The 27700-nt window shown below is 42.1% G+C and overlaps 2 protein-coding genes across 5 annotated transcripts in view; one reads left to right on the forward strand and one right to left on the reverse strand.

Moving 5' to 3' along the window:
* Positions 1-10967, reverse strand: part of GABPA (GA binding protein transcription factor subunit alpha) — a 33156-nt gene extending 22189 nt beyond the window's left edge. The window contains exons 1-4 of one of the 3 annotated variants that reach the window (XM_054713642.1): positions 10822-10967; positions 5054-5156; positions 2792-2936; positions 1261-1345 (exon numbers count right to left, since the gene is read on the reverse strand). In XM_054713642.1, the coding sequence (XP_054569617.1) occupies positions 1261-1345; positions 2792-2936; positions 5054-5130 (307 nt within the window). In that variant the 5' untranslated portion in view covers positions 5131-5156; positions 10822-10967. Of the gene's footprint in view, positions 1-1260; positions 1346-2791; positions 2937-5053; positions 5157-9276; positions 9336-10124; positions 10501-10821 lie in introns of those variants that run through there. The other 2 variants (XM_054713644.1, XM_054713643.1) reach the window with 2 other exon arrangements.
* Positions 10968-10983: 16 nt separating this feature from the next.
* ATP5PF (ATP synthase peripheral stalk subunit F6) lies at positions 10984-19800 on the forward strand. 2 transcript variants are annotated; one of them, XM_054713645.1, is made up of 4 exons: positions 10984-11416; positions 15458-15632; positions 18750-18874; positions 19627-19800. In XM_054713645.1, exons 2-4 carry the CDS (start codon positions 15469-15471, stop codon positions 19662-19664), a joined length of 327 nt encoding a protein of 108 aa, XP_054569620.1. In that variant the 5' UTR covers positions 10984-11416; positions 15458-15468; the 3' UTR covers positions 19665-19800. The 2 variants fall into 2 exon arrangements, with proteins under 2 accessions (XP_054569620.1, XP_028007503.1); XM_028151702.2 differs by lacking the exon at positions 10984-11416 and adding an exon at positions 11464-11552.
* The last annotated feature ends 7900 nt before the right edge of the window (positions 19801-27700 follow it).

Below are 27700 nucleotides of genomic sequence, written 5' to 3' on the forward strand. Positions count from 1 at the left end.
ATGATATGCTAAGGCCGCTCAACCACTCATTATGACATGCACTGACCACCAGGGGACAATCAACTAGTTGACCAGTCGCTATGATGTGCACTGACCAGCAGGGGGCAGACACTCCAACAGGTAGGTTAGCTTGCTGCTGGGGTTTGGCCAATTGGGACTGAGCTAGACGGGCCGGACATACCCTGGAGCCCCTTCCACGTCCCTCCCCAGTCCCGATCGTGCACCGGTGGGGTCCGTCGGCCTGGCCTGTGCCCTCTCACAATCCGGGGCCCTTTGGTTTCTGCCCGATCCCGCAGGCCAGACCAAGATCCCATTGGTGCAGAAATTCATGCTCCAGGCCTCTAGTACTTTGTAACAGTGTTGTGTCAATATTTCCTGATTTTGAGCATTGTGCTGTGGTCATGTAAAAGAATTCCTTATTTTTAGAAAATGCATTTACTTAGGCATAGAAGGGAAACATGTCTGCAACTTATTAGTAAATAGGTAAAAAAAAATGTGGGGGTGAGGAAGAGAATAAAGCAACTTCCTTTGCAAATTACTACTTTTGTGCTCAACTGCAGTCTAGATCAGTGATGGGCAACCTTGTGAGCTTGGTGTGTCAAACTTCGTCAAAAAACTGAGCATAACTCGGGTAGTGTGTCACTTTGAGGAAAAAACATTATTTCGCAAATGTTTCATCCTCAGGAGCAGCAAATGTTTCATCCTCGGCATGCGGCCGCATGTCATCAGAAATGGCTACGCGTGTCAGTGCTGACACGCGTATCATGGGTTTGCCATCTAGTCTAGATCTCCTTTGCAGCAAGGGTACCCAATGTGACTTAGGCTCTAGAATCACTGGCATGAGCCTTTTATTGAGAAATGAATTAAGAGGGGATAAGCAAGCACATGGCATCCATTTTTTGGCTCCTGTGGAGCACTGAAAAGGTAGCATGGTTCTAGCTTATGGCAGGCAGGGCAATTGTCAGTCCCGCACTGCGCTGTGGCTGAGTCATTCTTAGAAAGCCAACTAGAACCCGTTCTTCCAGCCCTCTCTCATCCTGTTATTTACTACCCTACCTTGCTGATTAAACCAGGTAAAATGTGTGATACTATCTGCTTCACCTTGACAGATACAATAATTCAAAAGCCTAAATATTTGGCTATAATATCACATTAAGTAATTTAGACAACCATCTAAAACACCCAAAACTTATAAAATTCAGTTCTCATATCAGAAAAACATGAGTGCAGTTTTAAATAGCTACACAAAAATTAACTTACCTTGGTAAGAAATTACCTGTACACTAAGTTGTACAGTTCCATCTGTCTTTACTCCTTGGTCAAATAAACTTCGTTCTGGATCCAGCTAAATATGAGTAAAGGAGTAAGATTATTTTCACATAAACATCTGGTTTAATAAAAATGGATATATCAAACTATACTTAACTACTAAAGTATACTAATTAAATTATAAGAACACATTTAATTATGCAAGTTGTAATATCATGTAATTCTTTGCCAAAATTTAAAATATTTTAACCACTGTGGTAGTAATTAAGGACAACATAAAGAACAGAATTTATTTGAAATTGCAGTTTTCTCTAGCTCTAGAGTCTAGTTTAGAATTTTAAATAATGCCAAAAAGCAACTGTTTATTCCCTAAAAGTATTTAAAGTAGAAAACAATGCAATTTATATGTCATTAAAAAGCAAGGATATTTAATTAGTGGGGACAAATAAATTTATTTATATAACTAGAGGCCCGGTGCACAAAATTCATGCATGGGGCGGAGGGGTTAGTCCCTCAGCCTGGCCTGGGTCCTCTCAAAATCCGGCACCCCTTGGGGGATGTTGGGCAGTCGGGCATCCCTCTTGCAATCCAGGATGCTGCATGCACCAGTGACCATACTTTTTTCACACAGATGAAAGGCATCTTGCCGTTGTATAAGTAGCTATGTGTTTTTTTTGCCCTGATTATAAAAACTAGTACATAACATGATCCTTCTGAGGCAGTAGTACCATTTTCCCCATCTTATGGGTGGAAAAGGTGAAGCAGAGAGAAGTTAAGTAATTGGCTTTGTCACACAGTTATAAGTGTCAGCATCAGGGCTGACCACATAATGTGCAAGCCAGAGTCCATGCATGTCATCGCTGCATCATCCTGCTTTTCAGTGTTAGAGTAGCCTTGCCAGGTTTTAATTTTTAAATCTAAGAGGCTATTCCCAATATATAGGGTAGGGCCCATAGGCCTTGCCAGCGACCAAGGCCATCTGTGGGGCAACTGGCAGACGGGGCAGTTGGGGGCCCTGCTGACACCTGCCTTGGCTGGTGGCCTGACGCTGCCCACTGGCCAGCCCCGCCCCCTGATCGCTGCTGCCAGTCACCTCCCTCTCAGGGTGCAGACGCTCAACGTAGAAGCTGCCCCCAACCTCCTGTATTGAGCATCTGCCCCCTAGTGGTCAGTGCACGTCATAGCGACAGGTCATTCCTGCCGGTCATTCTACCATTTAGTCAATTTGCTTATTAGGGTTTTACTATACAGGATACTTGCTGTTATCAACCAATTATACACATTTAAGGTCAGGGTTAATACTAAATCTCTGATCACAAAATTAATAAGGAACTTATAACTTTGCTACCTGACCTAGATATGGATATCTTTACTCATAATTCTATATCCTGTAAGTATGAGTGCTTTTTCCCCTCATATCACCTTATAATGAATGCATTTTACACAATGACAAATTGATGACAAAAAGCAATTCTGATTTTCAGATGTGCACTTAAATGCTGAAATATAAATTAAAAATTACCTGAATATCTTGTAGACAAATTTCATGAGCATCCAAAGAACACTGTAGTCTTGGTTCTAGCAGTTTCTTTAAATTGCCTATTGGCTCATTGATGTCTATGGCCTGGCTTACACATTCAGCTGGGGTGTAGGTTTGTTCTACAATGCTAAATGTTAAATAATATAATGGTTAAAAATTACATTTTTACCCTGAAAATTAAAGTAACAATATGTTCAAACCAAAACTGATTATCAAAACACATTTCTGGTCTTTGAAACTCATGTCTGCATAGACACCATTCATAGTGGTAAACTTATCACCAAATAGTGCTGCCAAAAGACTAAGTCCGAAGTGATATATTGCTTCTTAAATTAGGTTATGTAGCCCTGACCGGTTTGGCTCAGTGGATAAAGCATTGGCCTGCGGACTGAAGGGTCCCGGGTTCAATTCCGGTCAAGGGCATGTACCTTGGTTGCGGGCACATCTCCAGCGGGAGGTGTGCAGGAGGCAGCTGATAGATGTTTCTCTCTCATCGATGTTTCTGACTCTCTATCCCTCTCCCTTCCTCTCTGTAAAAAATCAATAAAATATGTATTTTTTTAAAAATTAGGTTATGTAAAGCAACACTGCAGCCCCCCATTGGGTGAGTATGCTCTCTCAGGCCATTTGCCACATCATGAGCAACCCTACAGAGAAGCCCATGCGGTCAGGAAGTGAATAGTCATATCACCAGTCTCATGAGTGATCCTGTAAACAGATATGCTAGCCCCAGTCAATTCCTCAGATGACTATAGCCAGACTGACAGCTTAAGTGCAAACACATGAAATACCCTGAATTTGTTGAGTAAGAGAGACATGTAGTTTCTACTGTTTCTTCTGTTAAAAAAAACAGCATAGTGAAACATATTGAAATTCTCTATCAAAAAAGTTAAGATCTCTTGGGCAGTCATGACCTTTTCTGTCAGGAAAACATGCCTGTGCGAGGGTATGGTGGCAGAGGACAGGACTGAGGACAGCTAACATGGGATTTTCCTAAGAGCCAGAGCCAGACCTTTCCTCTGAGAAGAGGAGGTGGTATGAGTGACCACAGCCAGCTGGCAGAAAATATGGAGAGCGGCTAAACAACTAGTATAAATCTCAATTATGCCAGATGAATAAGTTCTAGAGATCGGTGTACAATATGGTTCTTACAGTTAAATACACAGTATTGTACATTGAAAAATTTGTTGAGGATAGATCTCATGTTAAGTGCTCTTACCACAATAAAACAAAATTTTTAAAAACTAAGGTCTAAAATCTTAGCTGTACTCTAAACACTCAGCATCCTATTCAATCTTAGTAATTTGGTCCATTCTCATTGCAGTTATTCTAAACTTTTACTATATAGAAGTTCTCTACTACTCTTTAGTCCCTTTACTTTCAGTGTATTATCTCATCTCCTGCTTTACAGAGTAAACAGAGTAAAGTAGGACCATTAGCCCTAACCCTAACCTTCTTAACTCCCAAATCTCTATTTTTACCCATATTCTCCCTTTGGATTCTGAACTTACAACCACTGCCCTTCTTCCTTAATGGAATAATATTCTATTATTATTCCAAGAACTAATACCTTTCACTATTCTATATGCTTAGTACTATGCACATAATTACTCATATACCTTCTCAAACACAATGTGGCCTCTACAAGGGCAGGTTACTGTCTCATATATACTCCTGACAATTCATAGTAGTTACTTATAGATATTTGTTACATTAGTTCAGGTTGGGAGTTAACTCTATAGGAAATCCAAATAACCGGCACAGATGAAAGAAAAAAATAATCAAACAGTGCCATGAGGGATTAAAACCATCACAATCAATTGATTATTACTAGCTATGCATATTACTATCTTTTTTAAAATATATTTTTATTGATTTTGGAGAGGAAGGGAGAGATAGAAACATCAATGATGAGAATCATTGATGGGCTGCCTCCTGCACGCCCCCTACTGGGGATCGAGTCCGCAACCCAGGTTTGTACCCTTGACCGGAATCGAACCCAGGACCCCTACAGTTCATAGGCCAATGCTCTATCCACTGAGCCAAACCGGCTAGGGCATATTACTATCTTTTAAAACTATCTTTCCCTCTCAGCTATAAATTCATTAAGTCAGTGTAAAAAAACAACACATTATTCCCCAAAACGCTGTCAGTTGAAAAAAAAAAAGGCCCCAAAAGAACTCTGGCTTGATTCTTAATTTTAATGTATGTGGATAATATATAAATTCAGATAATACCACCAACCTTTCTTCTGTGCATTCTGTTTTCTCTGTTCCATCAATTTCAATTTCTATCAGCTCCTCTGCTTCTCTTTTTGTCATGGTTGAAATATTTCAAAAGCTCAGCCCTGTAAGAGTTAAATTTTAAGACCTTTTAAAGAGAAATGCTACACAAGAAGTAGAGACCCAATTCAAATAAGAACAGAGGGTAAGTAGAACAGGAAGAAGTAATCTTCACACATAAAAAGAAAATCCACATGATATTGATAAACTAGTTTTTGTTGACATGGTGCTTATTAGCCTGACATGAATTCTTCATCATTCTATTGGATTTATTGGGACTTGTTCAGCCCAACCTCGGTCAATAAATTAACTCAAGTTACTTCAAAATAAAATGAAAGGTATGTCAACCATATTAAAGCAACTTCAGTCTCAATAACAGATTCAAACCTGCAGCTTAAAAATCAATGAACCACTATTGTTTACCTAAAAGCTGTACTGTATTAGCAGGATGAAGAATGTACTTTATTAGCATTGTAGTGATAGAGTGATATAAAACTAAAGTTAATCCTAGCTATGATTTGTTAAAAATTACATATAAGTGCCAGTACAATATTCTAAAACAGCAAAATCAAGTAACAAAATAGTTACCGATATGTATATTGTTGTATTATAATGAATTACTGCATTACTGTAGGACTAGCAAAGTCTTTTCCCCTTTAGAAAGGGCTATACCTCTCCTCAGGTCTATAATTAGCTGGCATCCAAATCTAGAATGACTGGTATAAAAATGGTCTGATTTTCCCCACATTATTAAGGTTGCTCTCACATGTCCTCTTATAGGAAGACCAATAAGAGGCTGGGGTTCTCCAGCACAATACATACATAATAATAGACAAACATGTAAATTGACCATACCTCCGCTATGCCACAAGCCAATCAGAATTGATATGCAAATTAACCCAGCAAAGATGGCGGTTAATTTGCATACCCAGGCATTCTGCCCCACCCTGTCTCTCAGGGCCTCTGGGCAGCGTGGGAAGGCGGAGCCAGAGTGGAAAGAGGCTGGGCCGGAGTGGAAAGGCGGTGCCGGCAGCCAGGGAAAGGAAAGCCCATTCTAGCACAAATCTTTATGCATCGGACTTCTAGTACATACATATAATGCACCTCTAGCAGACTGCCTAGGCCCTAGCCAACTTTTGCTTTCTTTTGTTCTGACCCTAGCTTAGTAGAACTTCCCTTTCTCTAATAAAGTCAATTCCTTAACATACTACTTGTAAAACTGTGTTATTTATCTTGAGCACTAGAGCAAAACAGGTGGTGACCCTGTAGAACATAAACTCCACCTGGTTTGAAGGAATATTAGTATGTTTACAGAAGTATACAAAATACTTTGAACAGTACTTCACTCTTAGTAGGCACTCTATTAAAAAATGTTTTAAAAACTATTATCCTATATAATAAAAGCCTAATGTGCTAAGTGTCCAGTGGACCGGTCGCTATGACATGCTAAGGCCATTCAACCACTAGCTGATGTGCACTGACCACAGGGGGCAGACAGTCCACTAGTCAATCAGTTGCTATGACATGCACTGACCACCAGGGGGCAGGCGCTCCGACCAGTAGGTTAGCTTGCTGCTGGACTGAGCTAGACAGGTGGGACATGCCCTGGAGCCCATCCCGGCCCCAATCATGCACCGGTGGGGTCCCTCGGCCTGGCCTGCGCCTTCTCACAATTTGGGACCCCTTGGGGGATGTTGGAGAGCTGATTTCGGCCCAATCCCACAGGCCAGGCCAAGGGACCCCACTGGTGCACAAATTCATGCACCAGGCCTCTAGTACACCATATAAAATTGACTTCAGGTCCCCTAAAGGCTTAAATATGAAAGATACAACTATAAAGCTAATAGAAAAAAATGGTGGGGATTTTTTTTATGGTTTAAGAATAGAAAATAATTTAACATTCCAAAAATTAAACCTCGAGGAAAAAAACTAATGTATTTGATTATATAAAAACTAGAGGCCCGGTGCACGAATTCATGCACATGTGCGGTTCCCGCAGCCTGGCTGGCGATGAGGGCCAATTGGGGCCATCTCACCCAGGCCACGGGGAGGGTCCATGGGAGGTTGGCCAGCCATGGGAGGTTGCTGTGGGAACGCACTGACCACCAGGGGGCAGATGCTCAATGTAGGAGCTGCCCCTTGGTGGTCAGTGTGCGTCATAGCGACCAGTCAACTGGTCGTTCGGTCACCCGGTCGTAATGGTCGCTTAGGCTTTTATATATATAGATTAAGATTTATGTTCAATAGACAGGGTAACGACTGAGAAAAGATATTTTCAATATCCAAAAGTGACAAGGGAATAACTGGAATAGACAGCAAATTCCTGCAAATTGATAACAACCCTCCAAAAGTCAGGACAAATTAGAAGAGCAGGTAAAGTATAGGAAAAGGAAAGTAACAGATAAAACCAAAATGGCTAAGGATATAAAGAAATGTTAAAACTCAAATAATTCAAAAATGCAATTTAAAACAAAAACTTTATACCTGAGTGTGTGTGTGAAAAATGTAGTGTTGAATACTGGAAAGAATAAGCAGGGGTATGGAGCCATAAGAGTTCTCTGCCTCTGTTGAAGTACAGACAGATCCAGCTATTCTGGAGAAAAATCTAGCAGCACTTGTTCAAATCAAGGAGGCTTATACCTATGACCCAGCAATCAGGGGCATAGATAGCATTCCAGAGATATTGATTGATAAGGACATTCAGGGGATAGCTGGAAGCTAGAGCCAATAAAAGTAGCCATGGTAAGAAAGTACTGAGATATAAGAAAATGTGAAAGAAGCCCACACCATGGAACTTTAGTAACCGTTAAAAACAAGGAAATAATGTACACACACACACAAATCATAAAAGGTGGGCCCTCTCCCTCCTGGAAACCCCTGCCTTGCCTTGCCTTCCCCCTCCCCCTCTTGGCCCCGGGCAGGTTACCATTAACTTCCTCATTCCCAAGCTCCTGGGGCCCTTCCTTTACTTCTCTAACTTGTTTCCTAAACACATTACTTCTAGGAATTACTGTTTCTAGCTCTGTAATATACCCAATAAATGTTCTCTTACCAAAAAAAAAAAAAATATATATATATATATATATATATATATATATATATATAAAATAAAGTGCTGTATACTGAAAAAGAACTGAGAAATGGTAAGGTTTAAACTTTGTTTCATTTTCAGGGCCTATAAAGAGGTCCACTCCTCTCTCCATAACCAATTTTACTTTTTAAAAGGTTAGAAAACAATTGAATTTTCCCAGAACTTTGGGGGGGAAAAAAAGGATATGAAAAAGTAACTAGAGGCTGAGAAATGGCCCTAAAGCCTTATCAGCAGGGTTATCTATGGTTCCCCATAATATAAGCACTAAAACAGGGACCTGTTAAAAAGAAATTTATCCTGTGATCTTCCAAAAAAAGTTATAGATAAGTTCCAAGAAGGTGCCACCCTCCCCCCAAAAAAAGAACCCCATACACTTTAGAAAAAAATACTCATAGTCTCTAAATTTAGCCTGAAAGTAAGAGATTGGGAAGTTGTCCAAATCGTTGATATCACTGCCTGAGTGGGTCTGAGCTCTTTTTCTGGAACCAGGATTCTTTTACAAAACTTAGTGGAGAAGAGAACATCACCTGGAGCCTTTCCACCTAAGGGCTGCCCTGTTTCTCCTAGATTAAATCTCTCCTGGGGTTCAGAGCCCTTCACAAAATGGAAATAAACTAAACTTAACTAGAAAGTCCAGAAAAGGCTAGTAGTCTTTCAAATACAGTTACACTTAATATTCTCCCTTGGAGCTACAGATAAACTTGAGAATTAACCCTAGCTGGTTTGGCTCAGTGGATAGAGCATCGGCCTGCAGACTGAAGGGTCCCGGGTTCGATTCAGACATGCCGGGTGGCAGGCTTGATCCCCAATGGGGGGGCGCTGCAAGAGGCAGCCAATCAATGATTCTCTCATCATTAATGTTTCAATCTCTCTCTCCCTTCCTCTCTGAAATCAATAAAAATATATTTAAAAAACAAAACTTGAGAATTAGTCTTCTTCACTGGAAAATATTATTAGTTTAGGACAACTTTTCCCATTAAGGCAATACCTACATGTAATACTTACCTATATTTAACATACAAAATGTATTAAAAACATAATATATAAAATAAATGTGTATTTAATATATATAAATGTAAACTAAGAGTACCTACCTGATCAACTGAACATTTTCTCAAACTAAAAAAAAATTGTTAAATACCTGAATAAAAAAAATTTTGTTTTTAAAAATAAAGTCAACAGCCCAGCCAGTGTGGCTCGTTGTATCCCACGCAACAGGAGGTCACAGGTTGGATCCCCAGTCAGAGCACTTGCCAGGGTTCCCACTCCAACACCATTAGTGGGACTGGAGGAAAGAGATCTAGGGATGTTTCTCCCTCATTGATGTCTCTCTCTCTCCCCCTCTCCCTTCCTTTCTCTAAAATCAATTAAAAACATTTTAAAAAATAAAGTCAACAGTTAAGGGAAAAAAAGTAAAACGCTCATTTGTGTGTGTGTGTGTGTGTGTAGAGAGAGGAAAAGCAAATGTGGAGAATGACTGATACTTGGTGACTTCCCCCTCCAGGTGAAGGTGTTCACTGTATAATTTCATTGTATAATTTTTCAAGTTCCCTGTAGATGTGAAATCTTATGAACAAAATTGGAGAAAAAAATTAAAGTTTTAATTTACTATTCAGCCTCCACATCCTCTTATGAATAGCCTCCATCTAATCTATCCCTCATAACACACAGTCCTGTATACTATGCAATCCAGGTAAACTGACTTGAGCCAACCTGGTCTAAAAATAAATGGGGCTGGAAAGTCCGGACCAAACCCTGAAAGAGGGGTTAATCCCTTCAAGTCGTTTGGAAAGAGCCGATCAGTTTCTTTTGAAGTTTAGGACGACCCAGTGCTGGCACTATTATCACCGCCCAGTTCCTCGCTGGGCCGGAGTGAGTCCTCCTCAATCTTGGCTCCTCCCACGGGCCGGACCATCGCGCGTGTTTCTGAGCGACTCCTCACCGTCGGGCAACGCGGCCTTAGGCGCCGTCTTCCCTACCGCGAACCCCATCAAACCAGGATCCCTACGTACAAACCGGCGAAAACGGCTTTGCTTCCAGTGCACACGAAACACTTAAAAAGTTGGCAAACTGCATTAACCCATCATTCCCCCCCGTCTCACTGCCACTTTTTAAGAGACACCCAACGAGCAACATCCACATGAACAAATAAATGGCTTTGCTGCCACTGTGGGACCGTTCTAGAAAGACAACTGGATTGGAAGGGAGAGCCAATCGCCGAGTCGGCGAGACTAGTTTTGCGTCTTCCTGTGAAACCCCGGGAGCCAGGATCACGTTCCGATCGCGGAGACGGCGGACCGCCACGCCGGGTGGGGGACGAGCGAGCGGCGAAGGAGCGAGCGGCGAAGGAGCGGAGCGCGGGGCAGGGGACGGGGCCCGCCGGGGCCCGGGGGCGCGCGGCTTCCCCGCCCGGCGCCGCGCGCCCCCCGCCCCTCCCTCCGCTCCCCGCACAGCTCCCCGCCCCTCCCCACCCGGCTCCCTCAAGTCTCCACGAACGGAAATGGGAGTCACAGCGCCGGGGACCAGCGGAAACAAAACACAGAGGCGGCCGCGGGGGGGCCGCTCTGGGGGAGCAGGCCCCGGAACGAAGCCGGCCCGCGCGGGCCCGCGCTCCCCTCCTCTCCCGCGGCCGCACTCACCCGCTCCGGAATCAACCGGGTCGCCCCCGCCCGCGCTCCAGAGCCGGCTGAGAACAGCGGCGGCGCGCGCTCCACGTGCGGCGTCTCTCCCGGTAAAACCTGCAGCTCCCGCGACTCCCAGGTGTGAGGCCCCTGGGCCCTTCCCGCGGAATCGGCGCGGAGAAACTCCAACCCCCCTCCCGCCTCCCAGGCACCCCCGGGCTCAGGACTACAAGTCCCAGCAGGTGGCGCGAAACGAACGCCCCGAGGCAACGGAGGCTCACGAGGCACAAAGGAGCACAACGCCCCAGTCCGCTTTGTTTTACACTGTCACTCTGTCGGGACGTTCATACACTTCAACAACCCAAGAAACAGGACTGCTGGCTGATTCGGGGCAGGAAGGACCGAACTCACGGGAAGGCCAGGCCAAGTGCGCATGCGTACATCGGAAGGTTTCCAGAAGGGAAAGAGGGAGCAGATTAAATTAGGAGGAGGAAAGATGGCGGAAGAGTCGCTAGGGGACCCGGAAGCACTTACCCTCTACTTCCTCCCGTTTGCCTTCTGCCTCACCTAGAGCCGTCCGGTCGCAGACTGTCTCTGAGACGCTTCCTGTCCGGTGAGTGCCGACCGACTGAAACGGCGGCCCACAATGCACTGCGATAGCGTGTAGGCGGGTGGGGGCGGAGCCAAGGCCGGAAGTGGGACGGTGGCGGCGGCGGCGGCGGCTCTGGCAGCTCGGGACTGAGGACAAGGTGACTGGGAGGGTAGCTGGCCTAGCTGGGCCTCTTGGGACTCGGATTCTGAGTTTTTCTCTGGGGACTGGGCTGCCTGTTACCTTTGCCCTTCATGAGAGAGCAGCTTTTTTGGCCCGGGGACCTTCACGGCCGGCCCCGAGGTCACTGCCGTGAGCCTTCAGGCCTTGGAGTTTGCCAATAGGCTCGATGGATAGCCTGGATAATAATGCCCGCTCTGGGGGCCAGCCGGGGTGGTGCGGGTTGCAGGGACGCGGGGGGTTCCCGGCTGGGGCAGCCCAAGGTCATGCTCGCGGGGCAGGTCTTCAGCCAGGCCTGCTCAACCTGGGCTCACGGGAGATGGTTCTGAGCTATTTAAAGCGGATCATGGTGCTACTCATCTTCAAAGTTTGCAGCCCGCCTAAAAAATATCAGTAGTGCCAAAACTTTGTTAGGCAGCCGTGTTTTTACACTTTTCCTGCACAATCCTACACCCCAACCACCCCGAGGAACAGGACGCTGCCGGGGCGGCGGGGCGGGGTGGGAGGCTGCTGCTTGAACCAGGGGAGAGGCCAGAGTGCGCATGCGAGCACAGCAGGGTTCCAGGAGGGAAAAAGCGGGTCCAGTTAGGCGGATCGTGCATTGACTTTGAGGATATGCTTTGAGGGCCCCTGGCGGGGTAGCTTGGTTGGCCAGAGCGTCTTCCCCATACACCAGGGTTGAAGGTCAAGGCACATTCAAGAGGCACGCAGTGCATGCACAAATAAGTGGAACAACAAAGTCGATGTTGTTCTCCCTCTTCCTTTATCCCTCTAAAATCAACAAGTAAAAAAGAAAAGATGTGTATCTTTAAAGGATATGCTTTGAAGAAGGCAGCGAAAGGACTGACCTTTGGCTGGTCAGCCATCACTGTGAACAGGAGAACCTTGCTCCTGCACATGCTGTGCCCTTTTCTGTTGCCTTCCCCAGTCTTTTTCTGACTATGTCAAATCCCTATCACAGCCTCTCGCGGCCCCTCGTAGTACTCCAGTAGAAAACTTTTCACAGTTGACATTTTACACCTGTTTGTGTAATAGCACGTGTCTCCTGCGGGCCAGTGGACATTACACACTCACTGTGTATTTAAACACAAATGAGATTATGTGTTCATTTTTTTAGAGAAGATGAATTCGAGGGCCCTAAAGGACTTACGAAGGGACGTGAGCTGTTGAATGTATGGGGTTCAGGGAAAAACAAAATTAGAGATGTGATTTCGGAATCATCAGTACTCAGGAATCGGAAAAAAAAAAGATTTTACTCATTTTGCAGTAGGAATAACATGATTTTTGCAGTCAGAGCAAATTAGCTGTGGGAATATGAGTAATTTAACAGCCTTCTTAGACATAGTTTTATTACCTGTAAAGCAGAGATGAGAACACCTTGTAATGTTGAACAGGAGTGCCATAAGGGTGCAAGGAGAGAATATATATGGGATTACTTTGCAAAATACCTAGGGCTGAACAAACATTAGATAACCTTTATTGCTGAGTGTTAAATATGTCCTTAAGTTGCCAGAAAGGAATATATACATTGAATTGCACAATTTTTGAAATATACTTGTGTCCGGTAAGAATCTACTGTGTAATCTTAGACCAGGCACTTAGCTCTAAACCTCGGTTTCTGTACGTGTAAAATGGGATTCAAAATACGCAGCAGCTTAAGGTCATTTGCTGTTTGCTTGGAGTCTTTTCTCCAGTATCTTTCTCTGATGGGGTGTAAGAATGGTATATGATGGATTCTCTAATTCCTTCATCTAGTTTGCTTTCACCCTGGCAGGTGAAGGGTATTTTGTTGATTGTATACTTCCTTTTGGTAGCTTTTGTGTGCTCTTCCAGGGCTTCTCAACCTCGGCACTACTGACATTTCGGAGAAGATCGTTCTTTGTTGTAGGAAGTCCATTATTGTTATGGGATGTTTGGCAGCATCCCTGGCCTTTACCCACTAGAAGCCAGTAACACTCACCCTACCTGGGACAGCCAAAAATGCCTTTAGACATTGCCAGACATCTCCTGGAGTGTGCCCCCCTCCTATTCAACAACTGTGCGACTCTACTGTCCTTTAGCGTAGTGCTTCTCTAAGTCTCAGTGGTAAAAGGCTTTTTACCTTTCCCCAACATTTGTGGATATTTTTGAAGAATACAATAAAAATGAATTATTAGAAAAATTATATGAAAGACAAAATGAAGATACACAAAATACAAACCCTAATTTTTTATTAAGTTCAGCAGATATCCTATATAATAATAGCCTACTATGCCAAGTGTTCAGTCGGCCATTCAACCAATCAAAGCGTAATATACTAATGATATGCTAAGGTCGCTCAACCGCTCACTATGATGTGCACTGACCACCAGGGGCAGACAGTTGACTGGTCGACCAGTCGCTATGACATGCATTGACCAGCAGGGGACAAGTGCTCTGACCAGTAGGTTAGCTTGCTGCTGGGGTCCAGCCGATTATGACTGAGCAAGATGGGCCGGACACACCCTGGAGCCCTCCCTTGGTCCTTCCCGGCCCCAATCGTGCACCCATTGGGGTCCCTCAGCCTTGCCTGCGCCCTCTCACAATCCTGGACCCCTTGGGGGATGTTGGAGAGCCAGTTTCAGCCTGATCCTGCAGGCCAGGCCAAGGGACCCCATGGGGCCTCTACTATGTTAATATGCCAAATTGCTTAAAAGTTTCTGAATGCTTATTTCCAATTTTTGTATTGCTATAGACCAGTGACACAATCTGTATGCTACCACTGGTCTACAGACCATACTTTGAGGAGGAGGAGGAGTAGTATAACATAATAGGGGTTCAGTGTCAGTATGATGATGATTTTTGTTATTGCTATTATTAGTTAATTTGTGGGAGTGGAGGGATCATGTTAGCGTTAACATGTCAGGTTTTCACTTTATCTTTAAGGTTCAGAAATTGTACCAGGCTTTACCGAGTTGTGACTGTTGTCATCATTCCAATATAGGGTTTGGTAAGCCCTTTACTAGACTCAGTCTTTTTTAATTTAAGGGAACTTTTTTCTACTTATGGTCTCCTTATCTATTCCTTTTCTTTTGGAATTCCTCTTTGCATATATTTGTTGTAATTTGGTATTTTTTGCATTTGGTCTTTTAAGACACTGAATGAGATCTCAACTGAGATCAATTTATCTACTGAAATTTTTAGTTAGAAAAGTATGTCCTTTAGCTCTTAAGAATTTGGAAATCCTTATTTTTAAACATCAGAATTTCATCTCCTTTACATATTTTAAGTCACTGACTAGGTTGTACCACATGATTTTCCCTCTTTTGTTGGTGGGTTTCCTTGGGCTATTTCTCCTTGCTGGTTGTGTTGGACTTAGATTTGTAGTTGTAACAGGACTTAGATTTGCAGTTGTAACAGGCAGACTCCCTCTGTGGGTCTTCCAAGTAGAAACTTCCAGGCTATCAATCCTGACTGAGGCACTGTCTCCAGTGCCCCTGCCCAGTTCCCTTTAGAGAATCCTAGCACATTGTTTTAGAGGTCAGGATTGTTCTTTTTCTCTGGGGGTGGGTAGCTTTCCATCATCCTAGTTTGACTATTTTCCCTGATCCAAGACTAAGTTCATGGGGAGGAAACACCCCATTCCATATTCTGTGCTTCCTTTCTGCATATAACCCTAGTGGAGCCACACAGAGGCCTGAGTTCCTAACTGCTCCTAGGACCCAGGTCTTCGGTTTAAGAAGTAAAAACTTGTAGTGGGCAGTGGAGAGGGGAATGGAGCTAGGATCAAGTGATTGTTCTTAGCATTCACTGAGTTCTGGTATGCTTTAAGTCCTGTAGCAATTAAAAGAATTAGATGTATTTTATACTAATTATATGTATATTAAGATATATTAACATTGTGGTGCCTTTTTTTTCTTTCCCCAGTAATAGTCACCATGATTCTTCAGAGGCTCTTCAGGTTCTCTTCTCTCATTCGGTCTGCAGTCTCAGTCCATTTGAGGAGGAATATTGGTGTTACAGCAGTGGCATTTAATAAGGAACTTGATCCTGTACAGAAACTCTTCGTGGACAAGATTAGGGAATACAAAACTAAGCGACAGTAAGTGGGTGGATAATCAACCATTGTGTAAATATAAATATTTAAAGTATGTAAGTTTTGAGATGGTCATAAACTTACTTGGTGTTTGAAAGTGTCTAAGACCTATACTGAGCTGATCCCTTGCATAGAGGTTCATTAGATCTTGATTATTTTAAGTCCCGAATTTTACCTTTTTTTATATGGGTTTCCAGGGAGAGTTCCATTAAATCTTTTGTTATTTTGGTTATATCCTTATATCTAAAGGATACATCATCATTCTACCTTAAAAAAAAGTGAAGACTTGACTCACATGATTTTGTTTATAGCTTGAAAGTGTTCTCAAACCCACAGAAGGCCGTTAGTAGACATACCCAGGTCTACCTCAGGTTACAAACAATTGGTGTGAAGGTGAAACGGGTAAATGGGGTGGGAAGAGAATACCTTTTAGGAGGAAAGAGTACTGTGAGCTAAGGCATGAAAACTGGGAAGCATATTTGGGAAATTGTGTAATGCTATTTCCCAAGACTGTGGAGTATATAAAGAATGTAGAGAGCAGTAAAGGATAGACTAGGGTTACAATGAGGAATTATGGGAGGCCTTGATTATAGACTGGACAATTAAAATATTATATGAAAAGCATATATGAGAAATTGAAGATTTTTGAGTAGGATGGTGAGGTGGAACAATATTGCTCTGTATTAGGAAGAAAATTTTGATCACAGTGTACTAGGAAATTTGGTATGAGAAAAGAGGAAAGATAGATATATTAGAAAAATGTAATAATATCAGCATTAATTGATGAGAATCCTGTTTTTAAAGCAGTGGGAATATAAAAGTGACAAGAATCTCCCTGACCGGTTTGGCTCAGTGGATAGAGCATCGGCCTGCGGACTGAAGGGTCCCAGGTTCAATTCCAGTCGAGGGCATGTACCTTGGTTGTGGGCACATCCCCAGTAGGGGGCGTGCAGGATGCAGCTGATCGATGTTTCTAACTCTATCCTTCTCCCTTCCTCTCTGTAAAATGTCAATAAAAATATATTTTAAAAAAATAAATAAAAAATAAAAGTGACAAGAATCAAAATACTGAGACTTGAGGTTGGGTGACTAACAAGGTTTTCTCGTTACCTGAACTAAGGAGGGAGAGGGTGAAGGGATTAAAATAAAGATAATATTATGAAACTCTCACAACAACCTTATTCATGTCATCCCCATTTTATATATTAGAAAACTAAGACTAAAAAGTTAGAATTTGCCTAAAATCACACTGTTCAGTAAGCAGGTGTGCAGGACTGGTTGGGAAATTGGAGCATCTTCTGTGTGGAGGTATTGTGGCATCACAATATGGATGCTGTTTGCACTTTCACTGTCCTTAAAAGCCTGTCCAATAAGAAGTCAATCCTTAGGCATACTCTGAACCTAAGGGGTCTGGCTCCTTCATTTGTGCAAACAGTGTGGAGAAGTGTTCTGAGCATGAATGCTGGGCAGGTTATTTAACCTCTGTACCTCAGATTCCTAATATATAAGATGGGGATGATAATAACAGTACCTGTATCACAAGATGTTATAAAGATTAAATGGTTTAATAAATTAGCATGCCTAGTATTTTTTTTAAGTGAAATAAATAAATCTCCCTGGAGTGTCTGCTTTGTCCTAGTCACCATCTAGAGCAAGATGGGCAGGGAGACTTAGAGTCAGTTGAGGAGGTAGATTTATGAAGAGGGAGCTTTTCAAGCTTAAGCAGATGTATGGTAAATCAGATGTGAATGCATGCATTCAAGTTTTAATAGCTTTCACCTATCAGTAAAAGAACTGCATGTGTATGTATTTCAGTAACTGTTATTCACATGTGACTATTCAAATTCTAGTTAATTACAATTAAGTTGAAGTAAAAATTCAGTTTTTCAGTCGCCTTAACCACATTTCTAGTGCTCAATAGGCAGATGTGGCTAGTGGCTACCATATTAGACAGCACAGATATAGAGCATTGCTGTCATTACAGAAAATTTTATTGCTGATCTAGAAGAAAATTGGATCCATAACCAGTTCTTAAATTAGAGCTGTCTCTATATTTTGTGAAAATTCTATAACAAATGTTACCCTGTGCCTGTATCATAGGCATGTATGAAAATATTATTACTCTAGATAGAATTTTCACTTGTAAATATTTTGTTTATTGTTCATTGATAGATGGGCGGTAATATGACAAGCTAAAGAATTTGTGCAAAGGATTAAGTAAATCTAATTGGTCTCATTGCTATATTTATTTCCCAAAGCACAACTCTGGTATGTCATTTTATTGCTTTGCAAATAAAATACAAACTCCCAGGCTTAACATTTCAGGCTTCCCATGATCTAGATCAGGGGTCCTCAAACTTTTTAAACAGGGGGCCAGTTCACTGTCCCTCAGACCGTTGGAGGGCTGGACTATAGTTTAAAAAAAACTATGAACAAATTCCTATGCACACTGCACATATCTTATTTTGAAGTAAAAAAACAAAACAGCAAAAACACTCGAATGTGGCCCGCGGGCCGTAGTTTGAGGACGCCTGATCTAGATCCTGCTGGCTTTTTCATCTAAACTGCTCAATATTCCCTCATAAAGCCAGTGCTTTATCTCCTCCATATCTCTGCTTTTTCAGTCTTAGAAGGTCTCAAATTCTGACCCCAAAATTTTTTTTTTAAATCTGATGCAAATGCATGATTTGTCACAAATGCCATTTTTTTTTTAATCTTCACACAAGGATATATTTTTATTTGAGGGAGAGAAACCTATCAGTTGCCTCCTGTAAGTGCCCCAATTGGGGATGGAACCCTCAACCTAGGTATGTGCCCTGACTAGAATCAAACCAGGTGTTCGGGATGACGCCCCAAACAACTGAACCACTCAGCCAGGGCACACAAATGCCATTTTTTTTAAATGAAGTTTTTTCTGATTAGCTCAGCAAAAGTGCCCTCTCAACTGAGTAGCTTTTTGTTAAACCATGTCTTTAAAGCATATCATATGACTCCCTTATGGCATGAATGTTTATAAACATGTTATTTTTTTCTTCTAAATGGCAAAACCTCTGAGAATAGGGAATAATTTTGATTTTGTAACCAGCACCTAAAATGAGTTTTTACTTGCTCATTTACACACAGGTCATCTGGAGGACCTGTTGATGCTGGCCCAGAGTATCAGCAAGACCTGGAGAGGGAGCTTTTTAAGCTTAAGCAAATGTATGGTAAAGTAGACATGAATACGTTCCCAGACTTCAAATTTGAAGGTAAATCTCTAATCAGTTTCATCCTTTACGAGGAAAATATGTATACCTATTTATGTTTACTTCTTTAGAGGATAAATGCCAATTACATGTAGATTTATTAGGGCAGTGATGTGTGCATGGGAAGCTCTGGGATAAATATTTGCCATTTGTATCGGTCACAGGGGTGGGGAACCTTTTTTCTGCCAAGGACCACTTGGATACTTACAACATCATTCTCGGGCCATACAGAATTATCAACTTAAAAATTAGCCTGCTATTTTTGGTCACACGTTTAATTAACTCACCCCTACTGCCTTGGCAGGCCGGACCAAATGATTTCAAGGGCCTTATACAGCCTGTAGGCTGGACGTTCCCCAACCCTCGTATAGGAGATCACAACATGGAGTTTAAAAACAATGGGGATCTGAAATCAAACTCCCTGATCTTGAATCCTCTGACAATATCACTTATGAACTGTGTAGTCTTAGATAGTTAACTGATACCTGTTTCCCATCTGACATTTGGAGAGAATTATAATATCTTCCTCATGTGGTGGTTTTAGGTAAATGATACATGTAGAGTCAATTAATAGCCTGGCTCATAATAGTGCTGAATAAATCTTCAGCAATTGTTATATTTCCATGTAGATGTTTAGAAACAATCGGTGTTCACTAAAAAAACAGCAGAAGATTGATGAGTTAAATATTGAAGCCTTCTCAATATGGCATTTTATTGCACTAGACTAAGATTGAACCTTTTTTTCCTCTTCTTAGATCCCAAATTTGAAGTCATAGAAAAACCGCAGTCCTGAAGAAATGTAAAATATTTCTGGTCATGTTCCTAGATGAGTTGTATAACTGATCAAAAGTATCAGAAGAAACATACATTTCAACAACTGTCAAATGTTCTTTCATTCTGATTCCAAATAAATTATTTGGTGATTTTGAGTGTATGCTTGAGTGTATTGAATTCTATGTTTTAGCATTACTTTTAAATCATCCTGTCTGGTTAGAAGGAAGCATGTGGAGAACTTGGATAAATTGGGTACAGCTTGCCTATAACCTGCCAGACTCTTCTCATGTGCTGGGTACCCTTTTCATTCTGGAGACCTACAGCCCAAGGGGACATCTCTCCTTCTTAACCCCATGACCTTGTGTTATAGGAGAGCAAGCTAGGAAAATTCCAGGACAAGCAGAATAGGGAAACTAAGACAGGTAGTTAAATAGCAGTTTGCAGTCACCTAGTAAATCCTATCTTCCCTAAACCAAGGACACTTAAGAGTAAATGGTTTGCACTTCTCCCCAACCAGAGGGAAAATAGCTTAAATCACCCTACTCAGGGAGACAGATAACAGAAATCCAATTAGTGCCATTTGCCAACCACAGCCAAGGACAAATTAAAAGAATAAATCTCATTTGGTTCATCAGCAAAGGTTGATGAATACTCTGTTGATCCTCCCTGAAGACCTACCCTAAACGCTCAGCCTTTAAAGCCCCTGAAAATGAAAGTCCCAGCATGCTCTCTCTCCAGGGAGCACATCCATGCCATTCCCTTCCCCCCCACAGGCACATGCCTACTAAACTCCAAGGGACCCCAGGAGACTTGCAACCAGGGGAGCAATGGACAACGGCAGCTCATCCTGGGCTAACCCCCTGAATCTGTCCCCAAGGCCCCCTTTTCTCTGGTTTCCCAGTGAACCAAAGCAGCCCAGCCTGGGCTCTCCTATTGCTTCTTCTATGCCCTTCCTTGTTCCAGTGTCCTAAGTGCTTTTGCTGCAGTCCATAACTTCTTGCTTGCTTTTTTACACTTTGTCTCTTGTTTGAAATCTTTCCTTCAAGAAAACAAGAATCAAAAGAAGACATCTCACCAGTAACAGGTCACCAGGGCCAAGAGCCCCAGCCATGGGAAAAACTACAAGCCCTTCCCTGAAGTATTAACCCCTGGAGATGACATCTAGGCTTCAGCTGTGTTTCAGCTCCATGCCCAAAAAAGCAGCAAAACAGACTGAGGGATGCCATGGCTGATATCAGGGCCAGCGCATTGACTAATGACTCCCTGCTCTGGCTCTGGACCCTGAAGGGACACACCTGGAAAGCTGATGAATATTCCATTGAGATCCTCTGGAGACCTCATATAAAAGCCCTCAGGATGGAGGACCCAGTGCTACTCTACGGAGCAAGCCGGGCCCTTTTCCAATCCCCTTCCCCCAGGTGCCTCTTTGCTAAGCTCCAAGGGCCCTTCTTTTGCTGTAACTTGTTTCCTGAGCCCATTTCTTCTACAGCTCACTTCTACCTCTGTGACTTTCTAAATAAACTCTCTTACAGTTTATCTTGGATCTGAATTCTTAGCGAGAACTTAAGTACCAAGGTTGCTGAACCGAGGTCTAACACCTGATGCTGTTTTGCCACCAATAAAATGTCCTTAGTTCCATTTGATGCGTGCATAAGGCAACCAAAGAGGAGTAATGGAACAGATGGATAGTGACAATATGCCAAGATGTGTATGTGTGGGAGTGGGCCTTGAATTTCAAGCTGAGGAGTTTAGACTTTAGTACTCGGACTATGTAAAGAACAAGAGTGAAAGGTTTTTAGCAAGGGGAAGGAGAAGGGAGTTGACATTGTTTAGTAGAGTAATTGGGAAGTAACTGACAGATAGGGTGGGGGAAGGAAGAGACTAGAGGGCAAAGGAGAGAATAGCAGATTGAAATTGTGATTAAGAAATCAGGTGTTTGAAGGAAGAGGTTCCTAGAAGACAAAAGATGAGATATTACCAAAAGCCTGAGATAAAAGGATTAAAGTAGTAACAATTATCAAATGAGTCAATGAAAGGTGGAGTCTGAACAAACGAGGTTAAAAACTGGAGATTGAAGGTCTCCTGCCCCCTTGGCTGCTTCGTGCTTCCCTTGCCCAGCTCAGATCAGGACCCAGGTGACCGACAGAGACTTGGCCGACAGCAGCTGCCCTCTCACTCCAACAAGAATTGTTTGAGTGGTCTTGTACCCCTGATGTGGGGAAGTGGGTTTATGATATCTAAATCCAGCCTACCACCAGGAATGCTCAGGACCTACTCAAGAAGGCGAATAATCCTTTCCACTAATATTTACAGGGTAAAATAAGATTGTTGTTAGAGTAATAAATTTGACAGTAAAATAGTAGTCAAGTTTTCAGGCAAATTTAAATTGGCTAGTTGAAACAAGCGAATATGCTAGAAAAATTTTAGTTAACACTTTAGGAACACCTTTTTGTACTGGACAAAAAGGTGTTCCTAAAGTGTTAACTAAAATTGTTATTGGTAGTTCATCTCATGATAAAATTGCGCATCATGTAATGAACCTAAAACAGTAATATTATAGTGCAAAAAATTAAAATTTAAAAGCCATCAAGACTACATTATAAAATTTTCAAAAGCCTCCTAACATTTAAATCAAGAAAGGGGGGGGATAGTAGAATATCATGTAAGGAAAAATAACCTGTAAGTAAATTACATCTAGAAAATTAATACTTTAGAAAATTAATTGTAAGGCTAAAAGCAAGACAACCATGAAAAACACACAAGGTGTCAAAACAAGCCGGAGGAAAATCATTTGGGCAAAAAATGAAATAGGATCCCAAGTCAAATTTATAGAAAATATTCCTTTATTAACTTTTGGTCGAGAATATGATTGTATATTTTCAGAAAACTACTCTGAGACCATGTGGATTCCAGCAACAGAGAGAAATCGACAGGACTACTCCAGCCATGAAGACAGAAGAGAGCAGTCCAGAGATGGAAGACACTGACGTCGCCTTGCCATACTAGCAGTTAGCAGCTGTGTGTCACTGCAGGTTGCCCAGGACCAAACCAGAGAGGGTCAGACCTGCATTACCACCATTTGTCCACCATCCAGAACTGAAATGTCATTGCTGACATGTACACATAAGGAACTGTTTGACATTGAAATTGGGTCTCAAAAGAACTGTTGGCCCAGAAAGAAACTCACTACAGACTGATTCATTTGCCTGTCAGCATAACCATTATTGCTTTTCTCATTTTCGGTTCTTATAAGTGTATTTCTAATAGCACATGATCTCACTCATCTAGGGGAGATAATGAACAACATAGACCAGTGATGGGCAACCTTTTGAGCTTGGTGTGTCAAACTTCGCCAAAAAACTGAGCATAACTCGGGTAGTGTGTCACTTTGAGGAAAAAACATTATTTCGCAAATGTTTCATCCTCAGGAGCAGCAAATGTTTCATCCTTGGCGTGTCATCAGAAATGGCTACGCGTGTCAGTGCTGACACGCGTGTCATAGGTTCGCCATCACTGACATAGACTGATGAACAAGAACAGACCCAGAAACAAGGAGGCATGGATCAGACTGTCGGGCCTCAGAGGGAGGGTAGGGGAGGGTGGGGGTAAAGGGGAGAGATCAACCAAAGGACTTGTGTGCATGCATATGAGCCTCACCAGTGGTTAAAGACAACAGGGGGGTGGGGGCATGCGTGGGGAGGGGTGTGGGATGGGAATGGAGGGATGAGGACAAATATGTGTTACCTTAATCAATAAAGAAATTTCAAAAAAAACCTGGAGATTGAGAAAAAGAGTAGTAGTGATGGTGATAGAATTTAAATGTATTCATCATGGTTGGCTTCAATAGTTTAGGAAAGATGAGAGTTGGGCATCTGTGGTGAGCGGAAAGTGGACGAGAATGAAATGGTCCACCAAGGCATTTAGACTTGGTAGCAGAGAAAGGAGAGACAGAAAAATGTCTTAGGCTGTGAGACTAGGGAGGGGTGGCGGGGCCAGAGATTCCTGAGGATGGAGGGGAAGTAAGGTAAAAGAGAAGAATTTGAAAATTGAATAGAAAGAATGTTCGGGCAGAGAGAAGACAGCACGTAGCCCCCGACTCCTTAGCTCTATGAGCTTGGCAGTCACTGACCCTCATCTGTAAAACAGGACATCGCCCACTTTATAATACTGAGATGAATGAGATTTTATATACCCTCCCTTCCATCCTCCCCCACCTCTGACATATATGAAATGTTCAATAAATAGTTGTGGCTTTTTATTTTCAGAGCTTTTTTTCCTTTTCAGTGTTTGAGAGGTTGGCAGGCATCCATATTGAGATGACGAGATTCTAATCTCAGGCAGCTAAAGAGCTGGCCTTGTTACTGCAGATGGTAAGAGGGTGTAGTTTCCTGGGTTTCACTGAACAATAGGTGGATGACTTACCCTGCACAGTTAAATGGGCTAAAAAGTTGAACAAGTTCAGCTATTTTTATAATGCAGACTTTTGTAAAATAAAACCACCTGTGAGATGAAGTTTTTTTGCAAAGCTGTACTGAAAAACAACCACTTTTTCCAGATAGAGTTAGATTAAATCCCCAACTAAAAATAAACCTCGTTACAAGAGCAACAATAATAATGAAAACAAAACAAAACTTGCTATTAAAGATTCTAGAGCCCTATTACTTACAATTTTACGGCAGGACCCGCTGTTTTTGTAAATAAAGTTTTATTGGAATACAAACAGGGCCATTTGTTTATTATTGTCTAAGGCTGCTTTCGTGGGACAAGGGCAGAGTCGAGTAGTTATACAGGAACCATATGGCCTATGGTGTGTAGCCCTTAAAATACGTATCTGGCACTTTACAGAAAATGTTTGAAGGGGATTGATGAGAAGCATTGAATGCCATAAATGGAGGGGGGCGAGGGGGGAGTAGTCTGACTACAGGTGTCTTCCCAGTGACCTGGTTTCCAGGCACGTGCAAGACACTCAGTGAGTGGTTAATTCATGTGTCCAGTGAATCATGAGAATTTGCTTTGCTTATTGGGCAAAAAGAATGTATGACTTTATTTTTATTTTCTACGATTTTTAGAGAGAGAGGGAAACATCGATGTGAAAGTGAAACATTGATCAGCTGCCTCTCGAAGGCTGCAACCCAGGTATGTGCCCCAACTGGGGAAATGAATGGGCAACCTCTCCGTGTAAGGGATAACACCCAGCCAGGGTGAGAATGGACTCATGTAAAAGCAGCTTAACCATGTTCAAAGTTGTCAAATGTAGCGAGGGACCTTTCCATCCAGATTTGCCCAGAACTGGAAATACCCTGGCCGTTTTTTGTTTTTAATATGAATGAATCAAAACAAATTATAATTATGCTTTTAACATAGTTGAACTGCTCTTATTATGAAATTAGAGGCCCAGTGCATGAATTCGTGCACCAGTGGGGTCCCTTGGCTTGGCCTGTGGGATCGTGCCGAAACCAGCTGACATCCCCCAAGAGGTCCTGATTATGAGAGGGTGCAGGCCAGGCCGAGGGACCCCACTGGTGCACAATCAGGGCCGGGGAGGGACGCAGGAGGTTGGCCAGCTGGGGAGGAACCACGGGAGGACTCCAGGGCATATCTGGCCCGTCTCGCTCAGTCCCAATCATCTGGACCCCAGCAGCAAGCTAACCTACTGGTCAGAACATCTGCCCCCTGGTGGTCAGTGCACTTCATAGTGACTGGTCGACAGTCTGCCCCCTGCTGGTAAGTGCATGTCACAGCAAGTGGTTGAGCGGCCTTAGCATATCATTAGCATATTATACTTTGATTGGCTGAATGGCCAACTGGCTGACAGGACTCTCAGCATATTAGGCTTTTATTATATAGGATTACACTTTGATTGGTTGAACGGATGACTAGACACTTACCACATTACGCTTTAATTATATAGGATGGATCATTGACATTTTCACTTAGTGACACTAGCTGGAAGTCTTTGTAATTAATCAGTTGAGAAACCAGATGATTAGACCCATTTTCATTTCAGCCACCATTTCTCCTGTGCCCTGGATGTAGCAAGGGAATGGGTACCAAGCTCAGGGAGCCACAGTGAACTCCTTCAACTCATTTTACTTGTCACATAACTGCTTTTCCCCTCCATAGCCACAGCTTTGTGACTAGCAGGATTGGCAATCCACAGACCATAAGACAAAAGGACTTGGCTTAGCCCAAATTTCCCTGCCTGATTTTTAGACAGATATGAAGTCACCATCCCACAGGAAAAGGCATCCACAGGGTTCTGTTTGCAGGCTCTAGGTCACTAGTCCTCTTCAAAGGAGTCTTAGGAGAAGGAAGTAGCAACAAGCAGGTCTGGGTGAAATAACACACTTGGGTTTGTGTTTGGATCTCTTGAGTCATCTCTGTTCAGGAGGTAATTTTCTTCATGTTGCTTTTGGTTCTCAGAAATGAAAGTAAACACAGAGTACAAATCCTTGGTTATAAGACTCATATGCACTACCTCTCTTCTGTGGATAAATGAGCAGTAGAATAAGGATTATATGAGGGGAGAAAAGAGGATTCTGGTGGAAATGAGACCAGAGTTCCCTTTGCATCTGTCAGAGTATTTCTGAACCCTCTAAATCTGTACAGGAAGCACATGGAGTTTATACTTGCATGCTCTGAGGATTAATTTCACAATAAAAAAATATATTTTAGTAACTTTCTCTAGAAGTTAGGACATTTAACATTTAACAAACCCCAGCATATTGCAATGTATTTTGTTTTTTTTAACTCAGTCCACACACCAGTAGCCTGACTATATTTTAGGTGCAGACAAACTATTTGATTTTTTTCTTTTTAATTTTTTAATTACAGTTGACATACAATATTATATTAGTTTCAGGTGTGCAGCCTAATGATTAGACACTTATATAACTTATGAAGTGATCACCCTGATAAACCTAGTACCCACCTGGCACACTATACATAGTTATTACAATACTAGAGGCCCAGTGCATAAAATTGCGCGAGACCCCAGACCCGCCACGCTGTGAGACCCATCAGTGCACCTCCTGGTGACTGGTCGTTTAATCATTATGCATTATGGCCACTGGCCTTTTATAATATAAATTATTGACTATACTTCCTGCTGTACTTTACATCCCATGACTATTTTGTAACTACCAATAAGTACTTAACCCCTTCCCCTTTTCACTCTTCCCCCTCCCCCCTCCCATCTAGCAACCATCAAAATGTTCTCTATGAGTTTGTTTCTGTTTTGTTTATTTTGTTTTTTAGATTCCACATATAAGTGAAATCACATGGCATTTGTCTTCTCATTTGACTTATTTCACTTAGCACAATACCCTCTAGGTCTATCCATGCTGTTGCAGATGGTAATATTTCATTTTTTAAGGATGATTTATATTCCATTGTGTATATGCACCACATCTTTATCCATTCATCTATTGATGGGCACTAGGTTGCTTCCACATCTTGGCTATTGTAAATAATGTTGCAAGGAACATGTCGTTTCTTCAGCTAAATACCTAGAAGTGGAATTGCTGGTTTTTTTGTCTCTTATACACAAAGTTTGTTTTAAACTCTATTTTGTATGGTATACCCAAGCTTTTCTTTTTTTCGTTTCCATTTCCATAAAATGTCTTTCCATCCCTTTGCTTTCAGTTTATGTGTGTCTTTCAATCTGGAGTCTCTTGTAGACAGCATATGTAAAGGTATTGTTTTCTTATTCATCTTGCTACCTTATGTCTTTGGATTGGAATATTTAATCCATTTACATTTAAAATAATTGTTGATATATAGTTATTGCCATTTTATTATGCATATTTTTTTTATCTTTTCCTTCTTAAATAAGTCCTTCTAACATTTCTTGTAATACTAGTTTGGTAGTGATGAACTCCTTTACTTTTTCTTGTCTATGAAGCTCTTTATTGGCCTTTGACTCTGAATAATATGGGTAATCTTGGTTGTAGGTCCTTGCTTTTTTTTTTTTTTTGGTCCTTGCTTTTTATCACTGAGTATTTCATGCCAATCCATTCTGGCCTTCAAAGTTTCTATTGAGAAATCAGCTGAGTC

This window comes from Eptesicus fuscus, chromosome 3, assembly GCF_027574615.1.
Source record: "Eptesicus fuscus isolate TK198812 chromosome 3, DD_ASM_mEF_20220401, whole genome shotgun sequence".
Lineage (NCBI taxonomy): Eukaryota > Metazoa > Chordata > Mammalia > Chiroptera > Vespertilionidae > Eptesicus > Eptesicus fuscus.

Coding starts and splice junctions, on each gene's coding strand:
- ATP5PF (XM_054713645.1), top strand. CDS start 15,469: ATGATTCTTCAGAGGCTCTTCAGGTTCTCTTCTCTCATTCGGTCTGCA. Junction 15,633..18,749: donor GAATACAAAACTAAGCGACA/GTAAGTGGGTGG, acceptor ATTTACACACAG/GTCATCTGGAGGACCTGTTG. Junction 18,875..19,626: donor CCCAGACTTCAAATTTGAAG/GTAAATCTCTAA, acceptor TCCTCTTCTTAG/ATCCCAAATTTGAAGTCATA.